The sequence below is a fragment of the Ammodytes marinus genome, assembly GCF_949987685.1.
Source record: "Ammodytes marinus genome assembly, chromosome: 1".
Taxonomy (NCBI): Eukaryota; Metazoa; Chordata; class Actinopteri; order Uranoscopiformes; family Ammodytidae; genus Ammodytes; species Ammodytes marinus.
Window position 1 is genome coordinate 33106771 of NC_137230.1, and position 24681 is coordinate 33131451.

The 24681-nt window shown below is 42.8% G+C and overlaps 1 protein-coding gene across 5 annotated transcripts in view; it reads left to right on the top strand.

Moving 5' to 3' along the window:
- chd9 (chromodomain helicase DNA binding protein 9) overlaps positions 1-24681 on the top strand; it is an 82173-nt gene that overhangs the window by 53598 nt on the left and 3894 nt on the right. For 3 of the 5 annotated variants that reach the window (XM_080027555.1, XM_080027558.1, XM_080027557.1), the window contains 26 exons: positions 144-320; positions 1338-1481; positions 3103-3358; positions 3662-3872; positions 6313-6508; positions 6921-7103; positions 8408-8593; positions 8764-8874; positions 9048-9247; positions 9794-9993; positions 10478-10637; positions 16247-16336; positions 17118-17221; positions 17525-17642; positions 17778-17835; positions 17998-18046; positions 18238-18490; positions 18742-18947; positions 19538-20452; positions 20844-21013; positions 21378-21608; positions 22531-22708; positions 22984-23132; positions 23431-23661; positions 23805-23954; positions 24207-24311. In XM_080027555.1, the coding sequence (XP_079883681.1) occupies positions 144-320; positions 1338-1481; positions 3103-3358; positions 3662-3872; positions 6313-6508; positions 6921-7103; positions 8408-8593; positions 8764-8874; positions 9048-9247; positions 9794-9993; positions 10478-10637; positions 16247-16336; positions 17118-17221; positions 17525-17642; positions 17778-17835; positions 17998-18046; positions 18238-18490; positions 18742-18947; positions 19538-20452; positions 20844-21013; positions 21378-21608; positions 22531-22708; positions 22984-23132; positions 23431-23661; positions 23805-23954; positions 24207-24311 (5031 nt within the window). The remainder of the gene's footprint in view (positions 1-143; positions 321-1337; positions 1482-3102; positions 3359-3661; positions 3873-6312; positions 6509-6920; positions 7104-8407; positions 8594-8763; positions 8875-9047; positions 9248-9793; positions 9994-10477; positions 10638-16246; positions 16337-17117; positions 17222-17524; positions 17643-17777; positions 17836-17997; positions 18047-18237; positions 18491-18741; positions 18948-19537; positions 20453-20843; positions 21014-21377; positions 21609-22530; positions 22709-22983; positions 23133-23430; positions 23662-23804; positions 23955-24206; positions 24312-24681) is intronic. The other 2 variants (XM_080027556.1, XM_080027559.1) reach the window with 2 other exon arrangements.

Genomic DNA, 24681 nt, shown 5'->3' on the forward strand with positions numbered 1-24681 from the left:
AAAAGTCCTCCACTCTGCACCAGTTTATTTTGCATAAGAGACAGATGTCATCTTATCCAATCGTAAACTTTGCATGCTTTATGATCCAATTTGCCAAACTTTGTCCTACATCTCTGTCCTTTTTATTTCATTGCGCTCCTCAGGGCCGGCCGATCCGAGGGGCCTACAGGTTCCAGGCTGTCATCACGACTTTTGAGATGATCCTGGGCGGATGTCCTGAGCTCAACGCCATCGAATGGCGCTGCTGTATCATTGATGAAGCCCACCGTCTCAAGAACAAGAACTGCAAGCTGCTAGAGAACTTCAAACTCATGAACCTGGTAAATTTAGATAAGCGGAAAGACACATTTTAGTGTAACCATTGACTAATAAAGTAAAATGGTCAGTTTAGCTAACTTCCTGTCAGTTACTGCAGTTAGCGGTCCGCTCCCTCGTCCCTACGTTACCACATTAATGCAATGCGGTCTTCAAGCAGCGCGTTATCAAGCATCATCTCAGCTCCATAAGTGTGATAAAACATGATTTAAAAACCATAAAAAAAAAAGATTTTTACCTGCTCCGCCATTGTAGGCGCATACACATTCACCCATCTGTCGCTCTGCACATGCACCGAGACGGGTGCCGGTTTGTAGCGTTCTCTCTTCTTTTTTATTATTTTCAAAGATTATTTTTTTTGGCATTTTCAAGCTTTATTGGATAATACAGAGTTGAAATGGGGAGACAGAGAGAGAAGGGGGATGACCTGCAGTAAAGGTCCACGGGTCGGATTTGAACCCGCGACCACTGCAACGAAAGCCAGAGCCAATATGATACGCGCTCTATCCACTATGCCACCGGAGCGCCCACGTTCTCTCTTCTGATTGGATACCAGTTTCGGGATCCCCGAACATTTTATTTGTCGATTACATGCAGAGTGAGTGACTGAGAGATCGGCTTTATGAAACGCGCACACTTTATAAGTGATCACTGTACGAATAAAGAGCGATTTCACACTTATACTAACATAAATAAATCGCATTCTTCATCTTTAACTTAACTTACCTTAAACATACCACAAACGTAGTGTGGTAATGTGTGCATTTTGCTTTTGCATCCGTAAAAAGCTGCACTTTTGGGTTCAAAAACAATCTTCAAACCTATTCCAACTTAAATGCAGTATTGAAAACATTTTATGTGGAATTTATTTTTATGTCTGATCAATTATGTATGTGTGCTATGAATAAAAATGGCTTGACAGCATCATGAATACAGCAATCATTTTAAACAGTGTGGTGCAGGAGTGCTTTTAGACTTATTGAATAGACTGAAACCTTCTTGTTCCTCTTGTTCTCTGTCAGGAGCACAAGGTTTTGCTGACGGGAACTCCTCTCCAGAACACAGTGGAGGAACTCTTCAGTCTGCTGCACTTCCTGGAGCCCGCACGCTTCCCCTCAGAAAGCACCTTCATGCAGGAGTTTGGAGACCTCAAGACTGAGGAGCAGGTGAGTCTACTGATGTATTGAATATATGTCCTGGTGTTTTTATGTTTGTGAATACTCTGAATTGATGATGCATAACACATGTTGGAGGCAACGTGATTAAAAGTCAGAAATCTGCGTCACACTATCAGGTCATACTACAATGTCTGAGCTTCCGGTGCCATTTTTTTTTTCAACTTAAAGGCGGAGTCAGCGATTCAGGAGAACACTTGTTGTCAAAATCAGTAAAAATATACGATCCGCTATCTGACCGTGTGTGTGTGTGTGTGTGTGTGTGTGTGTGTGTGTGTGTGTGTGTGTGTGTGTGTGTGTGTGTGTGTGTGTGTGTGTGTGTGTGTGTGTGTGTGTGTGTGTGTGTGTGTGTGTGTGTGTGTGTGTGTGTGTGTGTGTGTGTGTGTGTGTGTGTGCCCTGAAAAAAAAAATACTGTGTTATTACGCAGCCTAGGCTCTGGAATCTGGTATGTAAAAGGTATGTTAACAAATAGGCCCATCGTAGCGAGCATCATGCCCGTTTACAGAGCCTAGGTTTTGTATTAACACTATATTTTTTATCAGCACACAAACGGTATGTTCAGGTAAAATCGTAAGGATATTCATTAATTTTGACTCACTTTGTCAACAAGCTTTCTCCAGAATTGCTGACTTCACCTTCAAGTATTTTTATGATTATCAAAAGGAAACAACAGTTTTAGTGTTGGTGGATAAAATGACAGGACATCCAAATTGTTGTTTCATAGAGCTCCTCAACACACATCACTGCTCAGATATAAAGAAGTACAGATGGAACCCTTGAAGTAGGGCTTTTTCTAACTAGGCCACAGTGACATTTTCTACACACACACATACACACCATATGGTGAATAATGATAACGGAGATAATGGGGTATAAATGCTCCTCATTGTTGGACTATCTATTGACTTAATTGCTTACGAGAAAAAATGCTTTTTACCTTTGCTTCTATGTAGTGCTGTTTTAGTTTTTTAAGGCAGAGACACTAAAAAGACGCTTGAGGAAAGATCATTAAAACGTGTTTGAGTTGTGGTACACGCTGTACTATCTAGCAGCCTTTTGTGCCAGCGGGGATGTGAAATCCTTTTTCCACATCTAACTGATGTTAGACGAGGGGCTGTTAAAGCAGTAACAAGAGAACACTGGTTGGGGAAAGCAGACTCACTCCTTGGGGTCTGATAGTATCTAAGTGATGTGTGATGCTTTACTATCCACACAAACTCGTGATTTCAGAAATGTGGTGCAGTTTTGAGGATTTTACAATTTCCGTTCATTGGATATAAGTAGAAATGCAACCACTGTTGAGTTATACTTAGTGCTAGCTAACGTTAGCTCACATTATTTACATATGTTGGTTACTTTTAATAGTTCTTTGCATCTTTGTCATCCATTTCAGTCATGCAGCACACGTGTGGTGAATCATTCCATTTGTACAGTGGAAAAGGAAACTGTAAAGCTTGGTGTGATGTTGCTTTGCAATCAGAGACAACACTCAACACTGCTTTTTCAGGGCTAATTTAAATGTTGTAAATGTAGCACAACGAAACATCAATGCACCCCCACTGAATGAATGCAGTAACTCAAACTTGTATCTCCTCACGTCTGGCCCCACAGGTTCAGAAGCTCCAGGGCATCTTGAAGCCCATGATGCTGCGTCGGCTGAAGGAGGACGTGGAGAAGAAGCTGGCTCCTAAAGAGGAAACCATCATCGAGGTGGAGCTCACCAACATTCAGAAGAAATATTACCGCGCCATCTTAGAGAAGAACTTCGCCTTCCTGGCTAAAGGAGCCGGACAGCAGAACATGCCCAACCTGGTCAACACTGTGATGGAGCTGAGGAAGTGCTGCAACCACCCCTACCTCATCAAAGGTTAGGAGGGAACCTCTTTAAGCCTTAATATAGATAATGTAAATATAGTTTAAAGGTGTAGTTGTGTTAAGTCTGTTATTCCAAAATGTCTTGGTTAGTCTTCAGGAGATGTTTAGAAGATTTAGTTGATCACTATAATTTGATGCAAAGAGAGATTTTTTTATTTAGATAATGCATATGCACTATATCTGTTTAGTGTTTGCTTTCTGGCCTCTATTTTAATTTCAACCAGAGTCACACAGATCTAGAATGAAAAAATAAAAAAAAGCCTTGCTGATGTGTCCATGTCTTCTGCATTGATAGGGGCCGAAGAGAAGATCATGGAGGACTTCAGGGAGGTGCACAGCCCCACTGCCTTCGACTTCCACCTCCAGGCGATGGTGCAGTCGGCGGGGAAGCTGGTTCTCATTGACAAGCTGCTGCCTAAGATGAAGGCCGGAGGACACAGGGTGCTCATCTTCTCCCAGATGGTGCGATGCCTGGACATCTTGGAAGACTACCTCATTCAGAGAAGGTAATGGTGACAGATATGAAGGGGTTTTGACTTAGAAATTCCTAAATTCCTTTATAGGTTTTTAATCTTAAAACATCATGCATTTCAGTAGAGAATCAAATCAGTCCTCATGAAGCCCCAGCATACATCATATTAAACGCCACACAAATTAAATCCAGTAATTAGTTTCTGAAAAAACATTGTAATGTTGCATAGTCTTCTTTCATAGTTGATGTAGGAAGGAGAATCCACTTGTGCATAAGATTTGTTAGATTTTTTAAAAACGTTTCATTAACATAATGTGTTATCGTTCTGATCGCCTGGCCTTCTAAGATTTAGAAGAAGCACCATGAAAGCACAAGGCAGCATTGAGTGGTAGAGTATTCTGGGAACACACAGTCACTGGCTGCTACCCATGTTGTAAGAGGATATGACTCGTATAGCTGCAAATGGTTCCGGACAGTATGTCTCTACTTTATAGTGCTGTGTTTTAGCGTGCCATATATATTTCAGCCCATTGCCAGCGAGAGTGGTCGGCTGCAGCATTAGTCATTAGAGGTATGGAGCACAGCGAAATTAGAGCAAACAACACGTCCATTCATCTTTTTTCTGGATCAATTTATCCTATTTCCAGGTCACAATGGGCTGTAACATATCCCAGCATGCATTGTGACTGAACAATGGGGTAGTGAACATACTTAAAACATGCATGTTCAGACAAACACATTAATACTCTCGCACTAATGGACTGAAAGTGCGTCATGCTGTTTCTCCTGTGGCGACATTTAAATCAGTATGTGTGTCTCTAGTTTGCGATTATGTAACAGAGCTAACAATATTATAACATAAAAAAGTCGAAATTATTATGACTTATATGATAAAGATGCTCTTTTAATATTACCTTCACCATTTTAAGTGTATAGGATTTCATCTCCACCACATGGTTAAGTTCAAAGGGTAAGAAATTGAGACATTTGGCTCTGCAATAAAAAAAAATACATCACATTTTACATGCATACATACATATTTCTTTCTTTCTTTCTTTCTTTCTTTCTTTCTTTCTTTCTTTCTTTCTTTCTTTCTTTCTTTCTTTCTTTCTTTCTTTCTTTCTTTCTTTCTTTCTTTCTTTCTTTCTTTCTTTCTTTCTTTCTTTCTGCATAATCTGCCCCTTCCCTGTTGTAGTGCAAAATGTGTGCGTTTTAGCTCTCTAATGGGAGTGACTAAAAAGACAAAAAGAGCATAGGTCCACCACGGAGCACTAAGCTGCTGTTAAAGATAATGGACAATTATTGGAACGTCACATCGTGGCCATAAAGCCGCAACGTAAAAAACTAAAATGTCAGCTCCCATCTAGCTTCCTTCTGTGTGTGGCAGCAGTGTATTCTTGGGTAAAGCCCAAAAGTGCCATTTAAACCATCTAAAATGGACTGAGTGGTCAGGAACATTAAGCAAGACAATTATGTGGAAAGATTTACAACTAGCTATTAAGGTTAGAAATGAATGGCATTTAGCAATTTAATAATTACAGAGAAGAGTTTAGGCTTCTGGGTCTCATCGTTGGCTTTATTTTGATTCTCAAGTCACCCATCCCTCCCTCTAGTACCTTGAGATGAACATGCGTATAATACATGTATACAAATGCTCAAGCACTTTAAATGTGGACCATCACACACTGGTATCACAACAGCACTTTTCCTTTCTTCCCAAATGCTGCCTTTTAATGGTTTACTATTTAAGGTTGCCCCTTTCTAAGAAATGTTATGCCTATTTTAAATTGTGTCTGTCTATTATACTATTATATGTCTGTTTTCTGTTATTATATGTCTGAGTGTTTATTGTAGATTCTGATTCTGAAGTCCCCAAAGCTCTCTCTTCAGCTATTTCCTTTTCACTTTTTTCCTGTATTTTTTGGGACCCCTTTTGTCTCTCTTAGGTCTTGCTTCCGGCCAGCAGCTGTAGAAAAGCCTTAAATGATTGTAGATGTGTGAGCTGCTGTGTGACACAGACCTCAGACAGGGTTCAGCAGCAGGTTACAGAAGCCCTCGGGGCTGCAGTGTTTTAGACAAGGGACTTTCTGTAAGTCTTCTCCTGACTGGAAGTGGATTCCTCTGGGGAGGGGGGTCGGACTGTGGGAGGGCATGAGAGTGGACAAGGACCATGACTGCTTCTTATAGGAACAGTTTTACCTCTCAGTATACTGTTTATAGGTGTATAAGGGAAGCAAAATACCAGTATTGGATTAATTTAAGCTATGGCTTAGTTTAGACATATTTAAAAGTGCAGTGTGTGTAAAGGATATTGGCATTTTTCAGAACAAACTTGGTATAAATGAAATTGTTAAAGATGTTGACATGAACTTTTACCGAAAGTTCAAGATAAGCTCCTTACAGAATGTGACATTTAGTTCATGACTTTCTATATACAGTATAAATACATCATGGGTCATTGGTATGTGTTTCAGATACTTGTACGAGCGGATAGATGGGCGTGTTCGCGGGAACCTGCGTCAGGCGGCCATTGATCGCTTCAGTAAACCAGACTCGGAGCGCTTTGTTTTCCTGCTGTGCACCAGAGCTGGAGGTCTGGGAATCAACCTGACTGCAGCAGACACATGTATCATCTTTGACTCTGACTGGAACCCACAAAACGACCTGCAGGTATGACACAGCCACAGACACACACACACACACACACACACACACACACACACATAGACACACACACACACACACAGGCAAGCGACTAACAGCAGACACAACCTACTGCTGAAGATTTCTACCATTAATGTTTGAGAATTGTATCTCTTTTTTTGTGTCAGATGTTATTTTACGTTGTTGGGGATTGAAGGAGCATGTGATGCTAAACCATTGTTTATGTGAACGGACAGATAAAGCTTCATCTTATGTGCTCATGTAAACATCCGCCAACAAGACGGTGATTTACACTGTGTCCAAGCATCACTCAATAATATCAGTTGACATATGGGTCAAACTACAGACATTTAGCACTAAAAAGCTTTTTTTTTTTTACATGTGATGCACTTGACTCAGTTTTCCCTTTCCTCCACAGGCCCAGGCTCGCTGCCATCGTATCGGTCAGAACAAGCCGGTGAAGGTGTACCGTCTGATCACCAGGAACTCGTACGAGCGAGAGATGTTTGACCGCGCCAGCCTCAAGCTGGGCCTGGACAAAGCCGTGCTGCAGAGCATGAGCGGGCGAGACAATGGCCTGGGCGGAGGCACCGGTGCAGGGGTACGTTTGAGAATCGAGATCTTTTTCTTTTTTTTTTAAGATATTTTTTTGGGCATTTTTATGCTTTATTGATAGTGCAGAGAGACAGAGGTGAAATGGGGCAGAGAGGGGAGTGACATGCAGAGAACGACCGCGGGCAGGGGGGACGCCCTACCAACTGAGCTAAGGGCGCCCCCGAGAATTGAGATCTGAAATGGAAACTCATTCATTGTGTCAGTCATTTAAATAATCATAGATGAATCAATTAATAATAAATAATAATTTAAGTTATTTCAATTCATTTTCAAAGATTCATTTTTTGTTTTCAGACGGCGCTTGTGTGGAATAAGTACCGTTTCACAAGTTAACCTCGGCTGGAAATGACACTTCTCAAATAATAATACATTTAAAAAAAGAGCAAGAGAATGAAAAAAGCCTGGTGAGGCACACGGATGATTATAGAGCACACGTGTTATTGTGACATAACTTGACACCCATTGGCATCCTTTGTGTTAATCGTGTTTTCTTCTTAATACACACTGAACTCAAAAAGAGTTATTTGTGTCTGTTTTTTTTCTCTATTCTCATTCCCAGTCGAGCATCACTTTACATAGACAAAACATCTTAATATCCTGTTAAATCTGAAAAACAGGAATGTAATGTTGTAAATTGGCTCTAATTAAAGCAATGAACTCACTCTAACATTCATGACACAATTACTGTGAAAATCAAACATTAAAATGAACCTGTTTCTCACACTCACTTAGTCAAATTCTGTGTGGGAAGGACTGCAGTCGTACACATAGGACACAAAAGATTTATTCCAGTAATCTTTCCAACATCAAAAAAAAAGTCCACAGTATCCGATGTGATGAGTCCTGAATAATATCAGAGGTGCACTGTAGCAGATGGCTGAATACAAGAAGATGACAAGCAAAGGAAAACAACTGTTCACAAAACCCTAAAAGTTGAAGCTAGCTGTTAAAAATTTCCACTTGAAGTGCAGCCAAGTCAAATCTCTTTGAGAGGGAGTGTGTCACCAGCATGTGAAGTGTGTAGGTGGAGCTTTAGCATGCGGCCGGTCGGTATATCTAAAGTATAAGGCGGTTGACATATTGGGAGGTTTTCACATCTGCTCTGACTGAACATATTTGCATATAAAGCAGCTGCTGGGGTTGAATACATAGCTGCTGTTATTGCGATAACGTTAATAATCCAATCTGTCTTGTGTTTTATGTGAATTTAACAGGATTCATTTATGTCCTGTTTATATGTATTTGTTGTATATAGTCTCTAGACCCTAAACGTCCATCTCCCACTCTCAGACAGGGCAGCAGCAGCTGTCTAAGAAGGAGATTGAGGATCTGTTGAGACGAGGAGCGTACGGAGCCATCATGGATGAGTCTGACGAAGGCTCAAAGTTCTGTGAGGAAGACATCGACCAGATCCTCCAGCGCCGGACCAAGACCATCACCATCGAGTCGGAGGGACGAGGCTCCACCTTCGCCAAGGTGAGTGACATGGAAAATATTACAAGTGTCTTAAATACTTACTCACCCAGTCCTTAACATGTCATTTGGGGCCGACTAGATAGAGGAATTTTTTTAGATTTTATTTTTTTTCACCATGAAGAATGGCAAGTATGATCGTGGTTTGACAAGTTGTTTATGTTTGCTTTCAGGCTAGTTTTGTGGCGTCTGGAAACCGCACGGACATCTCCCTGGATGACCCCAACTTCTGGGACAAATGGGCCCAAAAGGCCGACATCGACATGGAGACGGTCAACGGCAGAGTACGTACTGTAACTGCGTCATAAATAATACAATACACAGAGCAAAGCATAAATGAGGACATTCACTCACAAAAGATATCATGTTTATATAGAAAGTCATCTTTTGATTCCGTGTTATAGACCTGTAAAAACCTTTGCTGTAATGTAGTTTTCCCATCTATCCCTCTCTACAGAACAGCTTGGTGATTGACACTCCTCGCGTCAGAAAGCAGACCAGGCCGTTCAGCTCCACTAAGGATGAGCTGGCGGAGCTCTCGGAGGGCGACAGCGACAATGACGAGAGCAAACCCAAGCTCAGGAGGAACCAGGACCGCCTCAACAGCTACGGACGCACAGAGTGCTTCAGAGTAGAGAAGAACCTGCTGGTTTATGGGTAAGATGATTTAGAATAGTTTAAGCAGCTGTGTTGGATCTTTGTTCATAGCTAGGGACTCAAATTGAAGTTTTTAAACAGAAGCCTGACTGACACTTTGTAATAGGATACAGGAAACATACATTCAATTACAGTCATTTATTTTGTTTGGTCACAATATCCCTTACTGTACAGCTCTGGAAAAAAAATAAGAGATCACTCCAAATGATCAGTGTCTCTGGTTTGACTATTTATAGTTATGTGTTTGAGTGAGATAACTTCCATTCTATAGATTACTGAGAACATTCCCCACTAAATTCATACCCAAACTAATATTTAGAGCATGTAATGTAAAGATGCCGATTTTAAGAAAAATATGGAGTGATACATTTTAAATTGATTCCAGAACTGTACAGTATATAACAATGCCAACTACATACACATTAACAAGGCTGTTCACTGTAATACTAACCCATGTACATGTTTAGAATCACAATCAAAGTATTCTCCAAATAGTATGCCTTCACAAGTGAATAATTCATTTGTTTTTTCCTTCTCGTCATCCAGGTGGGGTCGTTGGAAGGACATTCTGAACCACGGGCGTTTTAAGAAGCAGCTGACAGAGTGGGACGTGGAGTCCATCTGCAGGGCTCTGCTCTCTTACTGCCTGGTCCATTACCGCGGAGACGACAAAATCAAGAGCTTCATGTGGGACCTGATCGCCCCCGTGGAGGAGGGACAAACTAAGGAGCTGCAGAATCACCTGGGTGAGTCTCAGGTCATTGGCTGCAGGGGGGACTGTCAATGTAGTGTAAATGAATCCAATGTATTACAACACACTTGCTGCAGCTGTAAAAAGGCCATAGCCTTAATGCTATTCATTTAGGCTTCCTCCAGGGCAGCAATGCATTTCACTAAACACGATTGTTTGATCAAATTAAAAATTAAATAAAAAAAAAAAAAATTCAAATGCAATTTTTTTGGCCGATGCCGATTATTCTGAGAGAGGCTATAATCGGCCGATTAAATCCGAGGCTCTAGTTACTACACAGCCTAGGCTCTGTAAACGGGTATGTGAACAAAGGGGGCCCACCGTAGCCTAGCAACATGCCCCAAGCATTCTCCAGAATCACTGACGTCACCTTTTGCTGACCTTATTACAGCAGCTAAGTGGCACCTGGAGAGATTAGACTTAACCTCTAGATTTCCCACGCTCCACCTTTGACTTTCAACCTCCGCTCCTCCCACTAGGTTTGTCGGCTCCAGTCCCTCGCGGCCGGAAGGGGAAGAAGATGAAGACTCAGTCCAGCTCCTTTGACATCCACAAAGCTGAGTGGCTGAGGAAGCACAACCCAGAGCACATGCTGCAAGACGAAGGCTACAAGAAACACCTCAAACACCACTGCAACAAGTAGGTGGCAGCTACATGTCAATGTTCCTACATCACCAACAGTGTAAAAAAAACTGAATGAATATGTTATAAGCAGCTGTTTATGAGAATGACTAGACAGGTGTGACTCTTCACTGGCCTCACGATTCGAGAACGATTAGATTGCAAAACTACTTCTTGAGGCATCTGCAATGTGTTGCATCCTTCATTTTTTTAGTGCATAGTGTACATGAATATGTTTCCAAGAGAGACACTTATGTATAAGAAGTAGCAGTCTGCCTTTAGGCTGTTTTTACAAAATAGATGAAGAAATGTACCAACAGTAATGGATCTAAGAAAGCTCACACCTAACGCAATGTTGCTTCAAAATCGTACAAAACCATGCATGAATCTTTAAAGGTCAACATAACGGTCCTGTCCTCGAGCTTCCCATTGAGCAGCAGTTGGTTTCACAATAACGGGTGTGCTTTTAGCATTTGCTGCTCACTGCCACCCTCCACCATAGCTTCCTATTTTACAAATGTAATACACTCTATGGGTTCCTCCACAGTGTAGTGCTAGACAGTCACGTTGCTTCTGGTCTTAACTTAGCTTTTCCCTTCAGCCGAGAGACCAAATAATCAATGTTAGTACGTCAGTCTATTGTTTTGTGTTGGCAACAAACAGTCAATTATGGCGTGTCCCTGCATTGATGCAGAATGTAACACGTCCAGTTTGTGATGTATCTAATAATCTAGAAATGTCCACACCTCTAGTACTAGCAACCACAATTCAAATGATAAATATTCTCTAATCTAAAATAGTGTCATTAGATTCAAAGAGAAACCTGTAATGTCTGATATTTTTCAACATTTGTTACACATGGAGACTAATATCCTATGATAGGTCTGTTTTCATCTCTGTGGGTGAGAGTGTGTGTGTGTTCTTGTGTCTGTGTCCTAAGCCTTTGTGCTATTCTATCGACTGGCAGGGGGTCATTTTTCTCTCCCCACACAGATTGTATCAGGTTCATTTTAATAGAATGAAGCCTAAGTGAAAAATGGAAATCCAATTTGCACGTGTCTCAACTCTTAACTGTGGCACCTTCTAGCCACAGTAATTAGGAGGCACTAAAACGTGTATTGGAGCCGACAGTCGACTGATTCATTAACGGTCGTGCATCACATCCAGACAGGCTTACTGATGGCATTCTTAATGAGACCTCGTCCCAGCTAATGGCCCTCGTAGATCTCTCTTATTTACAGATGGTAGGGGAAAAGATGGCTGCTATCAAAACATTAGACCGCTGAGGTATAAAGCCAAATAGATTTTATTTTTTTTTTACAATGGGGGGCTTGTGTCTGTAGGGCTTTGGACGCAGCTTCCATAGAAAGTTCTCTATTGTGTCCTGGTCCAGTTGTGCTGAATCCAGGGATTGTCTGATATGTGACAACGCCAGGCAAACGGGGGACACACACACACACACACACACACACACACACACACACACACACACACACACACACGGCCGGGCAGAGTTTGCTGACTGCTGCGTTTTCACTCTGAGGACCTGGAATGTGACTGGTGGGGTGGAGGGGCGTTTCACCTCGACAGGGCCGTAAATGTAGGACAGGGCTCCTACTAGGGCTGCATTATTTATCGAAAATTGAAAGCAGAAATGTGTGTGTCATTATGGTGATCTGAATTTAATTATTGTGGTGCTGTAGAGTTGTCTGGTCCTACGCATCATCATATTCTACAGGCTTTGGAAAACATCTTCGTTTGGTACAGATAACTGCAAAAATCCGTGAACCAAAAACCATAGTCATTGTAACATGTTTTTCGATTGAAAAGGAGAATAATTATGTAAGCCTTTTCATTCCCTCTTGTATCAAAAATGATATCGCAATTGCAATCAGTGCAAATAGGGGAAGGTGGGGTGATTTGTGCATTTTGGAAGTTGCAAAACCCCTTGTTTCTAGAAAACCGTGGAAGAAATTGGAAATGTGACCACATATTTAAGAAGAGCCATCCATTTGACTCATCCTGTAAAGAAGGGAGACACAAGGAATAAGATATAAGCACATTTAAGCTCAAAAAACTGTGTTTTGCCTTTCAAAGTAAAATTTCCATGATCAAGGCTTTTTGATTATTGTGTCTGAACAATTATAGACACGTTTGAAAACATTTGACACATGTTTTAGTGCTTTGGTATGCTACACTTTGAGTCTATATAGTTAGCACAATGTCAACCCTAAATTGCTGCATCATGCCTATTATCCAAAATTCTGGGGATGGGGTGATTTGTGCGCAAGGGCCTGGGTGAGTTATAAGTAAGTAAGTAAGTAAAATGTATTTATAAAAGCACATTTATGACAGTTTGCACTGTCCAAAGTGCTGTACATAGTGCATTCAGTAGGTAAACAATGAAGGTAAAATAACAATAACCAAAATAAAAGACGTAAAGCCCATACATCCACATAAACACAGATAGTAGTGCAGAGGTAAGTAAGTAGTGCAGAGGTTAATGGGGAGGAAACACCAGGGTGTACATATGGGTTTTGAGCCTTGATTTAAAGGCAGAAATGTAGGGGGAATCACATTTGTCAGGTGGCAGTTGGTTCCACAAGCACGGAGCAACTAGTGCAAAGTACATTTCTGAGAGTTGTGCCAGTGGCATGGCTGTATACGCTGGTCACCAAAAGAAAGTGATAGTCTACAGTAGCTCAGGAGAGAGTGACATCTCAATTCCACTTAACGACACCACTGATGAGAGTTCAGATGGCCAGAAAGATGATGATGGTGACTTTGTCATTGTGACACAATGACGCACAAATCACCCCACTACGTGGGGTGATTTGTGCGACAAGACAACTTTTTTTCCGAAAGCTATATTTCTTAAACAGTTTATTCCAGATCCAAAGTTTTTATTGCCAGGGATGCACAACATCCTGAAATATATGTACATATTTGAGTTGGAGACATAACTGTCAAGGCCTAACTTTAAAATCACTTTGAGTAAAAAGTTGCACAAATCACCCCACCTTCCCCTACTCGCAATTGGATTATTGTTTTTTTTTTTTTCAAAATTGTGCAGCCCTAGCTCCTTCACATGTTGACATCGATAAGGGGTAGTGGAGGATGATTATGGCTGTTTTCTAAAGAAACATCTGAAAAACAACAGCTGAGAAACTCTGTTCACCATGGATCATCCTGTCTCGTGCCTGTGCTCTATACTGTACAAACATCCACCATGCTTTGCTGCCGTAGCAAAGATGTGAAGCCGGGATCAGTAAATCTGCCTTGGCGTGTAGGATACAGTGTGGAGAAAAAGCACATAAAAATTTCATGGTGTTTGTGTGTGTTTGAATGGGTGACTCAGTATCTCCCGGTTCCGCAGATTTTTGATGGATTGTTTTCCTGTGAACAGCCCACGCGGGATTCTATACATGCCACTCATGTCATGCATACTTGTCTTATTTGCTGAGGGAGAAAGAGAGAGTGTATGACTGTGGTGAGATTCTCTGCAGGCCTCTGAGTGAGCCACATCACACACACGTGGTCACGCACACTCCCACACACACACACACACACACACACACACACACACACCCCACACACACAGTGACTAACAAAGGCTTGGAAGGAGAGTGATGAAGGGCTGTGCTGACAGGCAGAGGAACCAGCAGCTGCTCCTGGGCGGGGAGGGAGGGAGGAAGTTCAAGACTTTGATTTAGCAGAGCTACGAGTCCAGACTGGTCACCACAAACATCCATCACTCAGACAGACATCAGGGCCCTGGCTGCAGTTTAGCCTGGTCCTATCGCTGAATCAGGGAAGGCTTTTTGGCTCATTCATAACAATATTTGGCTGAATTATGACATGAGAAAGATGGAATGCCTGGTATGCTGTATTTCAGGGTGACAGCCCACAATTCTTTCAAAAAAAGAGATGAGGCCACATGCCACCTTTTGTAGGGATACCCTGCCTGCACCATTTCTCATCGGTTTATGAAATATTTCTTTGGCAGGTGGCTTTATGTCACAGCACAAACAAGCATGGCACAATATCGCTAAGGAGCGCATATATTTTTTTTGTTTTTTTACAGCATCTTGATCATTCAAATAGTTTATTTTGTTAGGGCAGATAGTTGAAAAAGTACCTTTGGAAAGCAAGATTTTTATGGGGATAATGACGATAATAGTTGTCAAGTGGCATTCACAGACAGTCAGACATTTAAGTATCCAACAAACATTGCGGGGTTTAGCTCACTTAGCCAGTCAGCTTCTGGCTAAGTGAAGTTTTTCATTAGTGTGGCAACAGGTGCCAGACAACTGTGCTCCATGCTTCTATTGACTGAGAATGAGTTGACAAAAGACAGGTACCAGGCAAAGTAATTATTTTTCTTATCAAATGTGTATTCATTTGTTTCCAAATAGCTGTTTTTAATTAAGGTGTTTCATTCAGCGATCACTGCTCATTTTGACTGAACTGTATCCTTTTTAGATGTAACCATTCTGTTAAGAATAATTGCATGACGGCTAATTACACCACGGCAATACACATCCTCCATAGAGAATTTTGCTCTCATCCCAAAAATCCTTCCTTTTGATATCATGTTGTGTTCAGACAAAACCATTGCACAGAAACCCCTTTTTTTACCATGAGCAGAAATCTCCAGGCACATAGCAGACGTTGTTATAGCCTGGTACACCAGCCAGGGCTTCATTCACTCACTGTGTCTTCACTCCAAAGCCCTGCTGGCTCTGATGTGTGATCATGCATCACAGAGCTAATGTCTCCCGTGTGAGTCAGCCTCCCTCTCTCTACCTTCCCAGCCTTCATCTCACTGCCAGAGCACCGCCACATGACGACTGCACACAGAAAAGACTGTGTTGACTGTGCCTGCGTTCTCATGCCGTAATGTTGACTTCAGTGGCACAATCATTGCGAGTTAATAGATCAGGCTTTAGGCTGTATTACTGTACACTCATATCATGGTGAGTCATGTGTGGCGTGTACTCTGTGGAAGTCCTGTACTCTGCTTATAATGTATAGCTGTACGCACTAAAAAAGGCCTTGATTACAGGCGCATGAATTATACATGAATTCATTAGGGCATTCTGTAGCTGGAGCGTATGGCAGTGAAATGATGGCACCAGGATTATACAGTTAGATTTTAGCATTACAGCTGAATTGGCATATATTTCACCCATTCGTGTGTGTGTGTGTGTGTGTGTGTGTGTGTGTGTGTGTGTGTGTGTGTGTGTGTGTGTGTGTGTGTGTGTGTGTGTGTGTGTGTGTGTGTGTGTGTGTGTGTGTGTGTGTGTGTGTGTGTGTGTGTGTGTGTGTGTGTGTGTGTGTGTGTGTGTGTGTGTGTGTGTGTGTACAACAATTTGAGAATCAATTTAGGAGTGAGGACATTTGTTACCGGTTCTCACTTGTGGACAGGCCTTTTTAAGGGCTGTTGAAGGGTTAAGAATAGGTTTTGATGGTTGGGGAAAGGGGCTAGGGAATGCATTATGTCAATGAATGCTCTCACAAGTATAGCTGTACAGTGTGTGTGTGTCCGTTTGTGCGCTGGTTCTGCCCGCTCAGCGTTTTTTGCACTGTCAGGGCTTTGTTGTGACCGCTGGGTTTTCTGTGTGCAGGGTGCTGCTCAGGGTCAGAATGCTCTACTACCTGAAACAAGAGGTGATAGGAGGCCAGGCCCAGACGGTGCTAGACGGCTGCGACGCCAGGTGAGCTCGACCTATTCAAACATTACCTTAAATAATGTACCTTACATACACTTCCTGCCTTAACTTTTCTTAAAAAAAATGTATACTGCTACTTTCTACCGATACTCTTGATACGCGATCACTTTCTCCAGCAGTATATTGTCTACAAAGATTATATCCGTCTGCTTACATGACCTGTTCAGATAGTGGAGTAGCTGGATTATGATGTGCACAGACGGGGTCAGACGGCTTTAGCAGATTTGATACAACAATACAGAGCCGCGCAGATACGTCTGACGGCAATATAAGAGTTTCGAACTCAGGGTGAAAAAGCCACCTCGTACATTTTGTCTCCTTTTTATTAATGGCTAGAGTGTACATTAGCAAATGGTATCCACCTGTTGAAGCAAGAAAGGACTTATCGAGTGAATATGATGGTTTTAGAGCTCCATCTGCTGGTGAAAGATGGGATTATTTTGCCTCCTTCACACTGAGCTGTTGAAAATGGTTCATCAAAACTACCGTTAAAGGAAAATCCCCATTGACAATTAGGAGAGGTTTTTTATAGTTACAAAGGGAGCTAAGTGGTAGGCCTCCTGAACAGTTAGAAAGGTTTGTATTTACAGCTAAAAAATACAGTAAATATAAACCAAGGTGACCTCTACTTATTCAGTACAATACATTAGAACAGCATTGATACATTCACTTGTGTAATAGAGGAATTCTAGCCTCTAAATGAGGTGCATCAACAAATATTCTCCCACGTACTATATGTCTAAGTCTCCTCCACCTCGTTCTGTAGTGATATAAAGATCTGGGTGCCAGAGCCTGACCATTCTGAGCTGCCAGCTTTGTGGTGGGACGTCATCTGTGACAAGTGTCTGCTGCTGGGCATCTTTAAGCACGGTAAGAAACCCTCACTATTTAATCTATGTACAAAGGCCATCCAAATAAGAAGAGTTGAATGAAGACATTTTTATAGAATGGGGAAAAAGTCCAGTTGACATGATAGATAAACAGAGCCAGCATTTTAAGTTGTTGTGAGACTAATTGTCTTAAAAAGTAAAAGTGTCTGTGTTTTTTGGTGATACCAGGTGATTGTGGGAATTCCTCCAGCTTGTGTGTGTGTGTGTGTTGCCTATCTAATAGTTTCCAATGCATAACCCTTTGCTAACTCTGGTGTTTGCTTGTGCTCCTGTGAACACCCAGGTTATGAGAAGTACAACACAATCCGTGCCGACCCTACGCTGTGCTTCATAGAGCGAGTGGGAAAACCAGACGAGAAGGCCATCGCAGCAGAACAGAGAGGCAACGATTTCATGGACGGGTGGGTACAACACACAGGTCCTGAGCCTGAAAAAAAAGATATAATGTGTTCCCTGTTTGAATGTGCTTGGATTAAGTTTGGATTGTTTTTGGTTTTCAACTGCAAAAATGACACAAACTTTATCTGTGTGTGTAGAGATGTGGATGATCCAGAGTACAAGCCTGCTCCAACCCTAATGAAAGACGATATGGAGGTAAGACAACGTGAAACAAAAATGCATGTTTGTTTTCTGATACATATAATGAATCTGCATGTGGAAATCATCCTCTCTGTGTAATAAAGCCTGAAAAACAATCTTGTAACTTAATATTCCTGGTTAAAGTAGGACCTAAACACACACTGTCTTTTCCTGTAGGACGACGCCTCTTCCCCTGGAGACTTAGTTGTGACCGACAATGCCGGAGGTTAGTATTAGAGGCTTGTAAACCACAGCCAACTGTCATTGCTATGAGGATTATAAATATAGGCTTCCAACACACCTTATAGATCTGAAAAAGTTGTGAAATTTGGATAAGTTAAGAAGGATAAGAAACGCATTAAAATCACAAAAGAAAAAACATGAAAAGTCAATATTCTGTGTGTAACTGTGTTCCAGATGCAGTTCCAGTGAGCGGAGGTGAGACCATCTACTGGCCCTCGTCCTCTGTGCTCACAGCCAGACTGAGGCGTCTCATCACGGCCTCTCAGCGCTTCACAAAGAGCCGGCAGATCCTCCACATCCACCAGACCCAGACCCCCACACAGTCCCAACAGACCATGGCCCTGTCTGCTCCACTCTGCCCACTGCCCACCACACTCAACGACACACTCAACCCCAAGATGGCTGCTAAGATCGAACGACAACAAAGGTCAGAGCACAGAGCAGATGAGATCAATGTTTGGGTCAAGTTAAGTTGACATAACATCGAGGTTTTGATCAGTTACAAATATGTGATTTTAACAAAAATGTATTTATTAGAAAAAAAATATTATTTATTTTTCTTCTTTTTCTAGCATTGAGATTTTTTTTTCTTTTTTTATTATTATTCTTTTTTTCTTTTATATATTTACAAAAAAGTATTGTAAATTGTAACGGTGTCAATGTTTCCACGTTCCTCAGATGGACCAGGAGAGAAGAGGCAGACTTCTACCGCGTGGTGTCCACGTTTGGAGTCGTCTTTGACCCAAACCTCGGCCGCTTCGACTGGGCCAAGTTCAGGGCCATGGCTCGGCTGCACAAGAAGACTGACGAGAGCCTGCAGAAATACCTGTGTGCTTTCACCGCCATGTGCCGGAGGGTGTGTCGTCTGCCACCCAAAGAAGGAGGTCAGAAGGGCTACTTGTTTATTCACACATGAACACACATACACACACACACACACACACACACACACACACGCTCAAACACATGCAGACTGTCAGTTTTCATTTGTACACACCTGTAGTGAAGAGGCACACTCAGAGGACCATGGCAACTGTCTGTAGTCATTTGCAGTCACCCACATTAGTTGGGTTTCCATCACTCTGCTATTATGCCCATTTTTCTTTTATAATCAGAACAGTTTTTATGCTAGATTGAGTTAGTTGTTGACGTTGTTTTTTTTACGGGTTATATCACAACGTAGTATACTCACATAAAGTATTTTGTAAAGATTTCAAAGTAGCTTCAGGTCCCACACACAGTATGTGCTCCACTCATTGCTGGCTGTAAGGGTTTTTATTATGCAGAGGTCAGTAGCACCTTAAACCAGCCGGGTCAGCAGTACTGAGGAAGACCAGCCGATAAGGTTAATCATTGGCGGAAATACAAACAGTGTGATGTTTAAACTCCAGGCACAAACAGGTCTGTAGGGTTTAACCTAGAGTAGATCGGACCTTGTTTCCTCTCACACCATCTTCTGTGTCATTCCTCCCAGACTCTGCTGTGGACCCTTCTCTCAACATCCAGCCAATCACAGAGGAGCGTGCGTCCCGTACATTGTACAGAGTGGAGCTGCTTCGCCAGGTCCGGGAACAAGTCGTCCGCCACACGCTGCTGTACGAGCGCCTGCCGCTGTGCCAGATGAGCTCCGACCTGCCCGTGTGGTGGGAGGCCGGCGCCCACGACCGGGACCTTCTCATCGGGGCCGCCAAGCACGGAGTCAGCCGCACGGATTACCACATTCTCAGAGACCCTGAACTCAGCTTCATGACTGCCCAACGCAACTACAGCCACACAAAAGCTAACGCTACGCACCACCATCAGCAGCAGCAGCAGCAGCAGCAGCAATCACGCACACCCACCCCACTACACCTACACCCTCAGTTCCAGGCCAACAGCTCAGTGTTGACAGGCTCTCCTCCGATACCTCCACCGCCCGCCTACAGGGACACCGGGGAGCCCTGCGCGCTCGTACCCAAAGCGGAAGCAGTTTCCGAGGGGGAGGAGAGCAGGGAGATTAAGGTGGAAAGCTGGAGCCCTTCTCAAGCCCCGGCGACTCCCACAGGTCTAGAAGAGAAGCCAGTTCTAGAACCAATGGGGGAGATAGAGCAGCAGATGGTGGCAGCGAGAACCAAGCCCCTCACGCCTAACTCTAATGAGAGGAAACCCAAGAAGAGTAAGAGGGGGAGAAAAGAGAAGAGGCACGGCTCGGAGTCGGAAACAGGAGGCACTTCCTCCAGCTCTTCGTCACGCTCCTCTTCCTCCTCCTCCTCCTCTTCCTCCTCCTCTCATTCCGGCTCCAGCTCTTCCTCCTCTTCCTCCTCCTGTTCCTCCGGCTCTTCATCATCCTCGTCCTCCTCCTCATCCTCCTCTGGCAGCGAGAGTGAAGGAGAGGAGGGCAAGCAGAAAGGTGAGCAAAACAAACAAAACTACTGGATTAACTATTGATATTTTGGTTTGGAGTAAAGACATATTTCACAGTTTTTGTGGGGATTTAACCTTATTATGAAAACAGACCCAGACAGCAAGAAAATCAAAACATTGTCTCTGTAGAAAATAACAATACTACTAATTATTGTATTGCCCAATAACATTTAAAATACAGTAATATACAAATTATTAAAAAGGGAAACATTAAAATGTTAAATAGAATAGGGAATATGTCAATATATAAATTAAATTAAATGTACTAAAATGAAACAGAAAAGGGAGCAGAAGGGAAGGGTTCTTAAATCATCTATACAAGATTTCAATTCATGAGCAAAATGTGACTTTTATCTGTGTCCCTGTCCCACTGTCAGTGCCTGCAGTAACAGGCGTGAAGGGCTTTGACGAGGACAGTGTTGCGTCTCTGAGCGCCACACAGGACGAGACGCAGGACACACACGTGGCTGAGAACGGCATCGCCAACAACTCGTCACATCCGTTCCAGGGAGGAGGCTACATGCTCGCTGCTTCCTACTGGCCCAAGGTAAACTATACTATACTGTACTCATGTACACCGTAATGTTCATTCATTCAAAAAGCATTCATTCATCGTACACGTTTTGTCCGCATCTGAACACTTCATTCATTTTAAATAGCGATTAAATCCTTGACAAACGGTGCTGCTATGGTCTCTCTTTTTTTTTGAGTTTTAATAGAGTAGTATTAATAACAGTATCTATATGTATTGGTATTGGTATCAATAAGCAATAGCAGTATTGATATATTGACGAAAGTCTGGAAAAAACAATATATATGAAATCTTCCAGCACATTTGTGGGTAGCGAAAAAATTCCATCTGATTCCAGGACTTATTCTGACCCCCCCTGTGCTGTTTGTGGTTTATCCAGGACCGCGTCATCATCAACCGCCTGGACAGCATCTGCCAGGCGGTGCTGAAGGGCAAGTGGCCGGGAACGCGGCGCGTGTACGAGCCGGGAGGCGCCGTGGCCTCCTTCTACACCACCAAGCTACTGGACAACGCCAACAGCCTGTCAGAGGACCCCTCTGCCTCGCCACAGGGGTCAAAGGTGACCGAGCATGTTGCAGAAAACAAGGAGTTCTCAGTAAAACTCAACGATGTATGTTGATTTCTCCCTTCTTCCCACTCCTCCTACCTCCTACCACCTCCTCTCCGCTTCGCCCTAATCCACTAGGACTCCTACCTACTTCTGCTGCTGCCACCCATGTCCGGTGTTAGCTGCCATGTTCAGCATGTTTCTATGGGTTTTGTTTTTTTTCTCTTTCTACTTTCTTTCCTTACGGGTATGATTAGTGAATTTGACTTGCCCGGCAGGAGGACGGACTAATTTAATAGCAGCCTTCGTCTTTTTTCCCCCACACACTCAATTTGAATCGGGCTCTGAGGCTGCGATTACACAGGCACAAATCACTCAGTCATGACAATATAATGAGGTTGAGTTTGAGGCCTTCCTATTCTGAAGGGGTCTTGCCTATAATCTGATTGAAACGGAGGCCTCGGCTGTGGGTGTTCTCTAATACGCTCCTAGGCAAAGTAGCTATTAACTTGGGCAGGCTTCAGACTTCCTTCTATTTACTTTTTTCTGTTTGATATTTTAATGGTATGGCTTTTAACATGGCAGAACCTTCAATCACCTGCTGCTTGATGCCACAAAAAAAAAGTGTATGTGCTACCTCTTTGGCATGGCTTCCCACTACAGTCCAAACTGTAATTAGATTTACCAACACCGCCCTACCAGCCACTACCCACTGTGTGTCCATGTGTCCCAATACTACTAACAATTGGATGTAATTCATATATATGAGATCATACTCTATTTGCATACGATAAAAACAAGCACACCTACCTAATTTATTAATGAAAATAACACATGACGCATTTAATTTGTGATCCTTAAATAATTTGGAAACCCCATATGTAATCAACAATCTGAGGAGGAAGAAAGAAATGAACATAAATTGCCTCCTTGTGACTAAATACCTCCCTGTAGTTTTCTGACACTGTTGTTTGCGTGTGTGCAGCAGGAGGGAGGTCTGAAGTTGACCTTCCAGAAACAGGGTCTCCCTCTGAAGAGGCCCCTGGAGCAGGAGGAGGGCCCCCAGGCGCAGCAGCAGTACCTGGCCCGGCTCCACGAGCTGCAGAGCGCCTCGGACACAGGCCTGGCCGACATCACCAAGCCGCAGTGCAGCTACCAGACTGGTGTGTGATTTCATTTGAAAATAAAGCAAATACAGTACCTAAAGGATTCTTGATTTGAGGCCGGCCTGTTTTACTTTGCCACCACTAGATGGCAGCAAAGGATAGTTTGTTACTTGAAGACCTCAAGAAGTTAATTAAAAAAAAACTCTGACCAAGTGTGCTGTAATTCATGCAAGAAAGGGATGAATCCAAGAGTAAATGAGCCTTAAATTTCATACCATTTGAATTATGCAGTCATAGTTGAGTGTAAAGCTAACTGCCTTGTTCTCCTGCAGTGCCTCCTGATGTCAGCGGTCAGATGAGGCTGAACGGAGTGCTAGAAGGCCAGCCAGTGGTGAAGAGGAGGAGAGGCCGGAGGAAGAACGTGGAGGGGATGGACCTGCTCTTTATGAACAGGAGCAGAGTGCCTGCCGCTCCTGATCAGGTCAGCTCATACAGGTTTATGGTGACACAAATGTTCAGCTACAAGTTTGAGACAATGCAGCTGAATAGGGTACATTTTACAACTTATAGATAATATCATCATGAACATTTCCAGTTGATTACTCACATCAAAATAATTGTTGTTTTTATTAAAAAAAAATCTGAATTGTTTGAATAATTAATCGAATAATATAAGGGAGCCAAACATCTCAAAATGTACCAGAGCTTGAAAATAACAAATGTTTGCTGTGTATGATGAACTGTAACATAATGAATGTGTTGTGCCCATGTGTCTCCAGATGCCTCCTGGTTGGGGGGGTATAGGCCAGCTAGGCATGGCTGTGGCTCCTGTCCCGGGCTTCAGCCAGAGCTCCATACAGGTCCCCGGGGACACAGAGAGCAGGGTGCCCGTCATCAACCTCAAAGATGGCACCCGGCTAGCTGGGGACGACGCCCCCCGGAGGAAAGATCTAGAACTGTGGATGCAAGAACACCCGGGCTTTGTGGAAGACACGGGAGCCTTTATACCTGTGAGTGATTTCTCTCTCCTCCATTGTAATAGTAAAAGAACATGGCTTTTACATATACTTTTTTTAATTGGAGCTTTTGCAGAAATGTCACTGTCGTTAGAAGTTTTCTGCCAATATGACCAATGTTTCCATTTCCTGTCCAGGGGATGAATAAAATGCAAATGCAGTTCCACTTCCAGGACGGTCGGCCCAAACAGAAGAGGCACCGCTGCAGGAACCCCAACAAGATCGATGTGAACAGCCTGACTGGAGAGGAGAGGGTCCAGATCATCAACAGGAGAAATGCACGCAAGGTGTGTGTGTGTGTGTGTGTGTGTGTGTGTGTGTACAGAAGGAGGATTATCAAAAATAGGTTGTGGCTCTGTTAATAATAATTTTGACAGACTTTAACTTTCATTTCATCCTAATTAGGGATATTAACAATAGTAAATCATATAATACTGCTACAATTCTTCTGCCTTTTTCATTAAGGTTGTAAAGGAAGCAGTATTTAGTAAAAGCTGTATCATGCCAGGTGTTAATGTTGCCTTTATTCTGCCCCATAGGTTGGTGGAGCCTTCGCTCCTCCTCTAAAGGAGCTATGCCGGTTCCTTCAGGAGAACCCAGAGTACGGAGTTCCACCTGAATGGGCTGATGTTGTCAAACAGTCGGTGAGTCACACAGTAACAACTCTTTTACTGGAACTATGTCACATCAAAATAAGTTTCAACAGAGACGGGTTGCATTTAATTTGAAAAAAAATAGATTGTCCCAAAGTTTTGGTGCGGCTACTGAGAAAGTTAGATCACCCTTTCCCTTTAATCTTGATCCAAGTCTAGACAGGAGCTGCTGGTCAGAAGAGCGGAGTGTTCTATGACTTGAAAAAAGAGGGCAGATGAGTTTTGATATGTACTTAGGTACAAAGCCATGAAGAGTTTGAAAACCAAACAATACAACTCTAAAATCAATCCTTTATTTGACTGCCAGCCAATGTAGAAGTGATGCTCTGCCTTTACTTACACTTCACTTTCTTATATATTC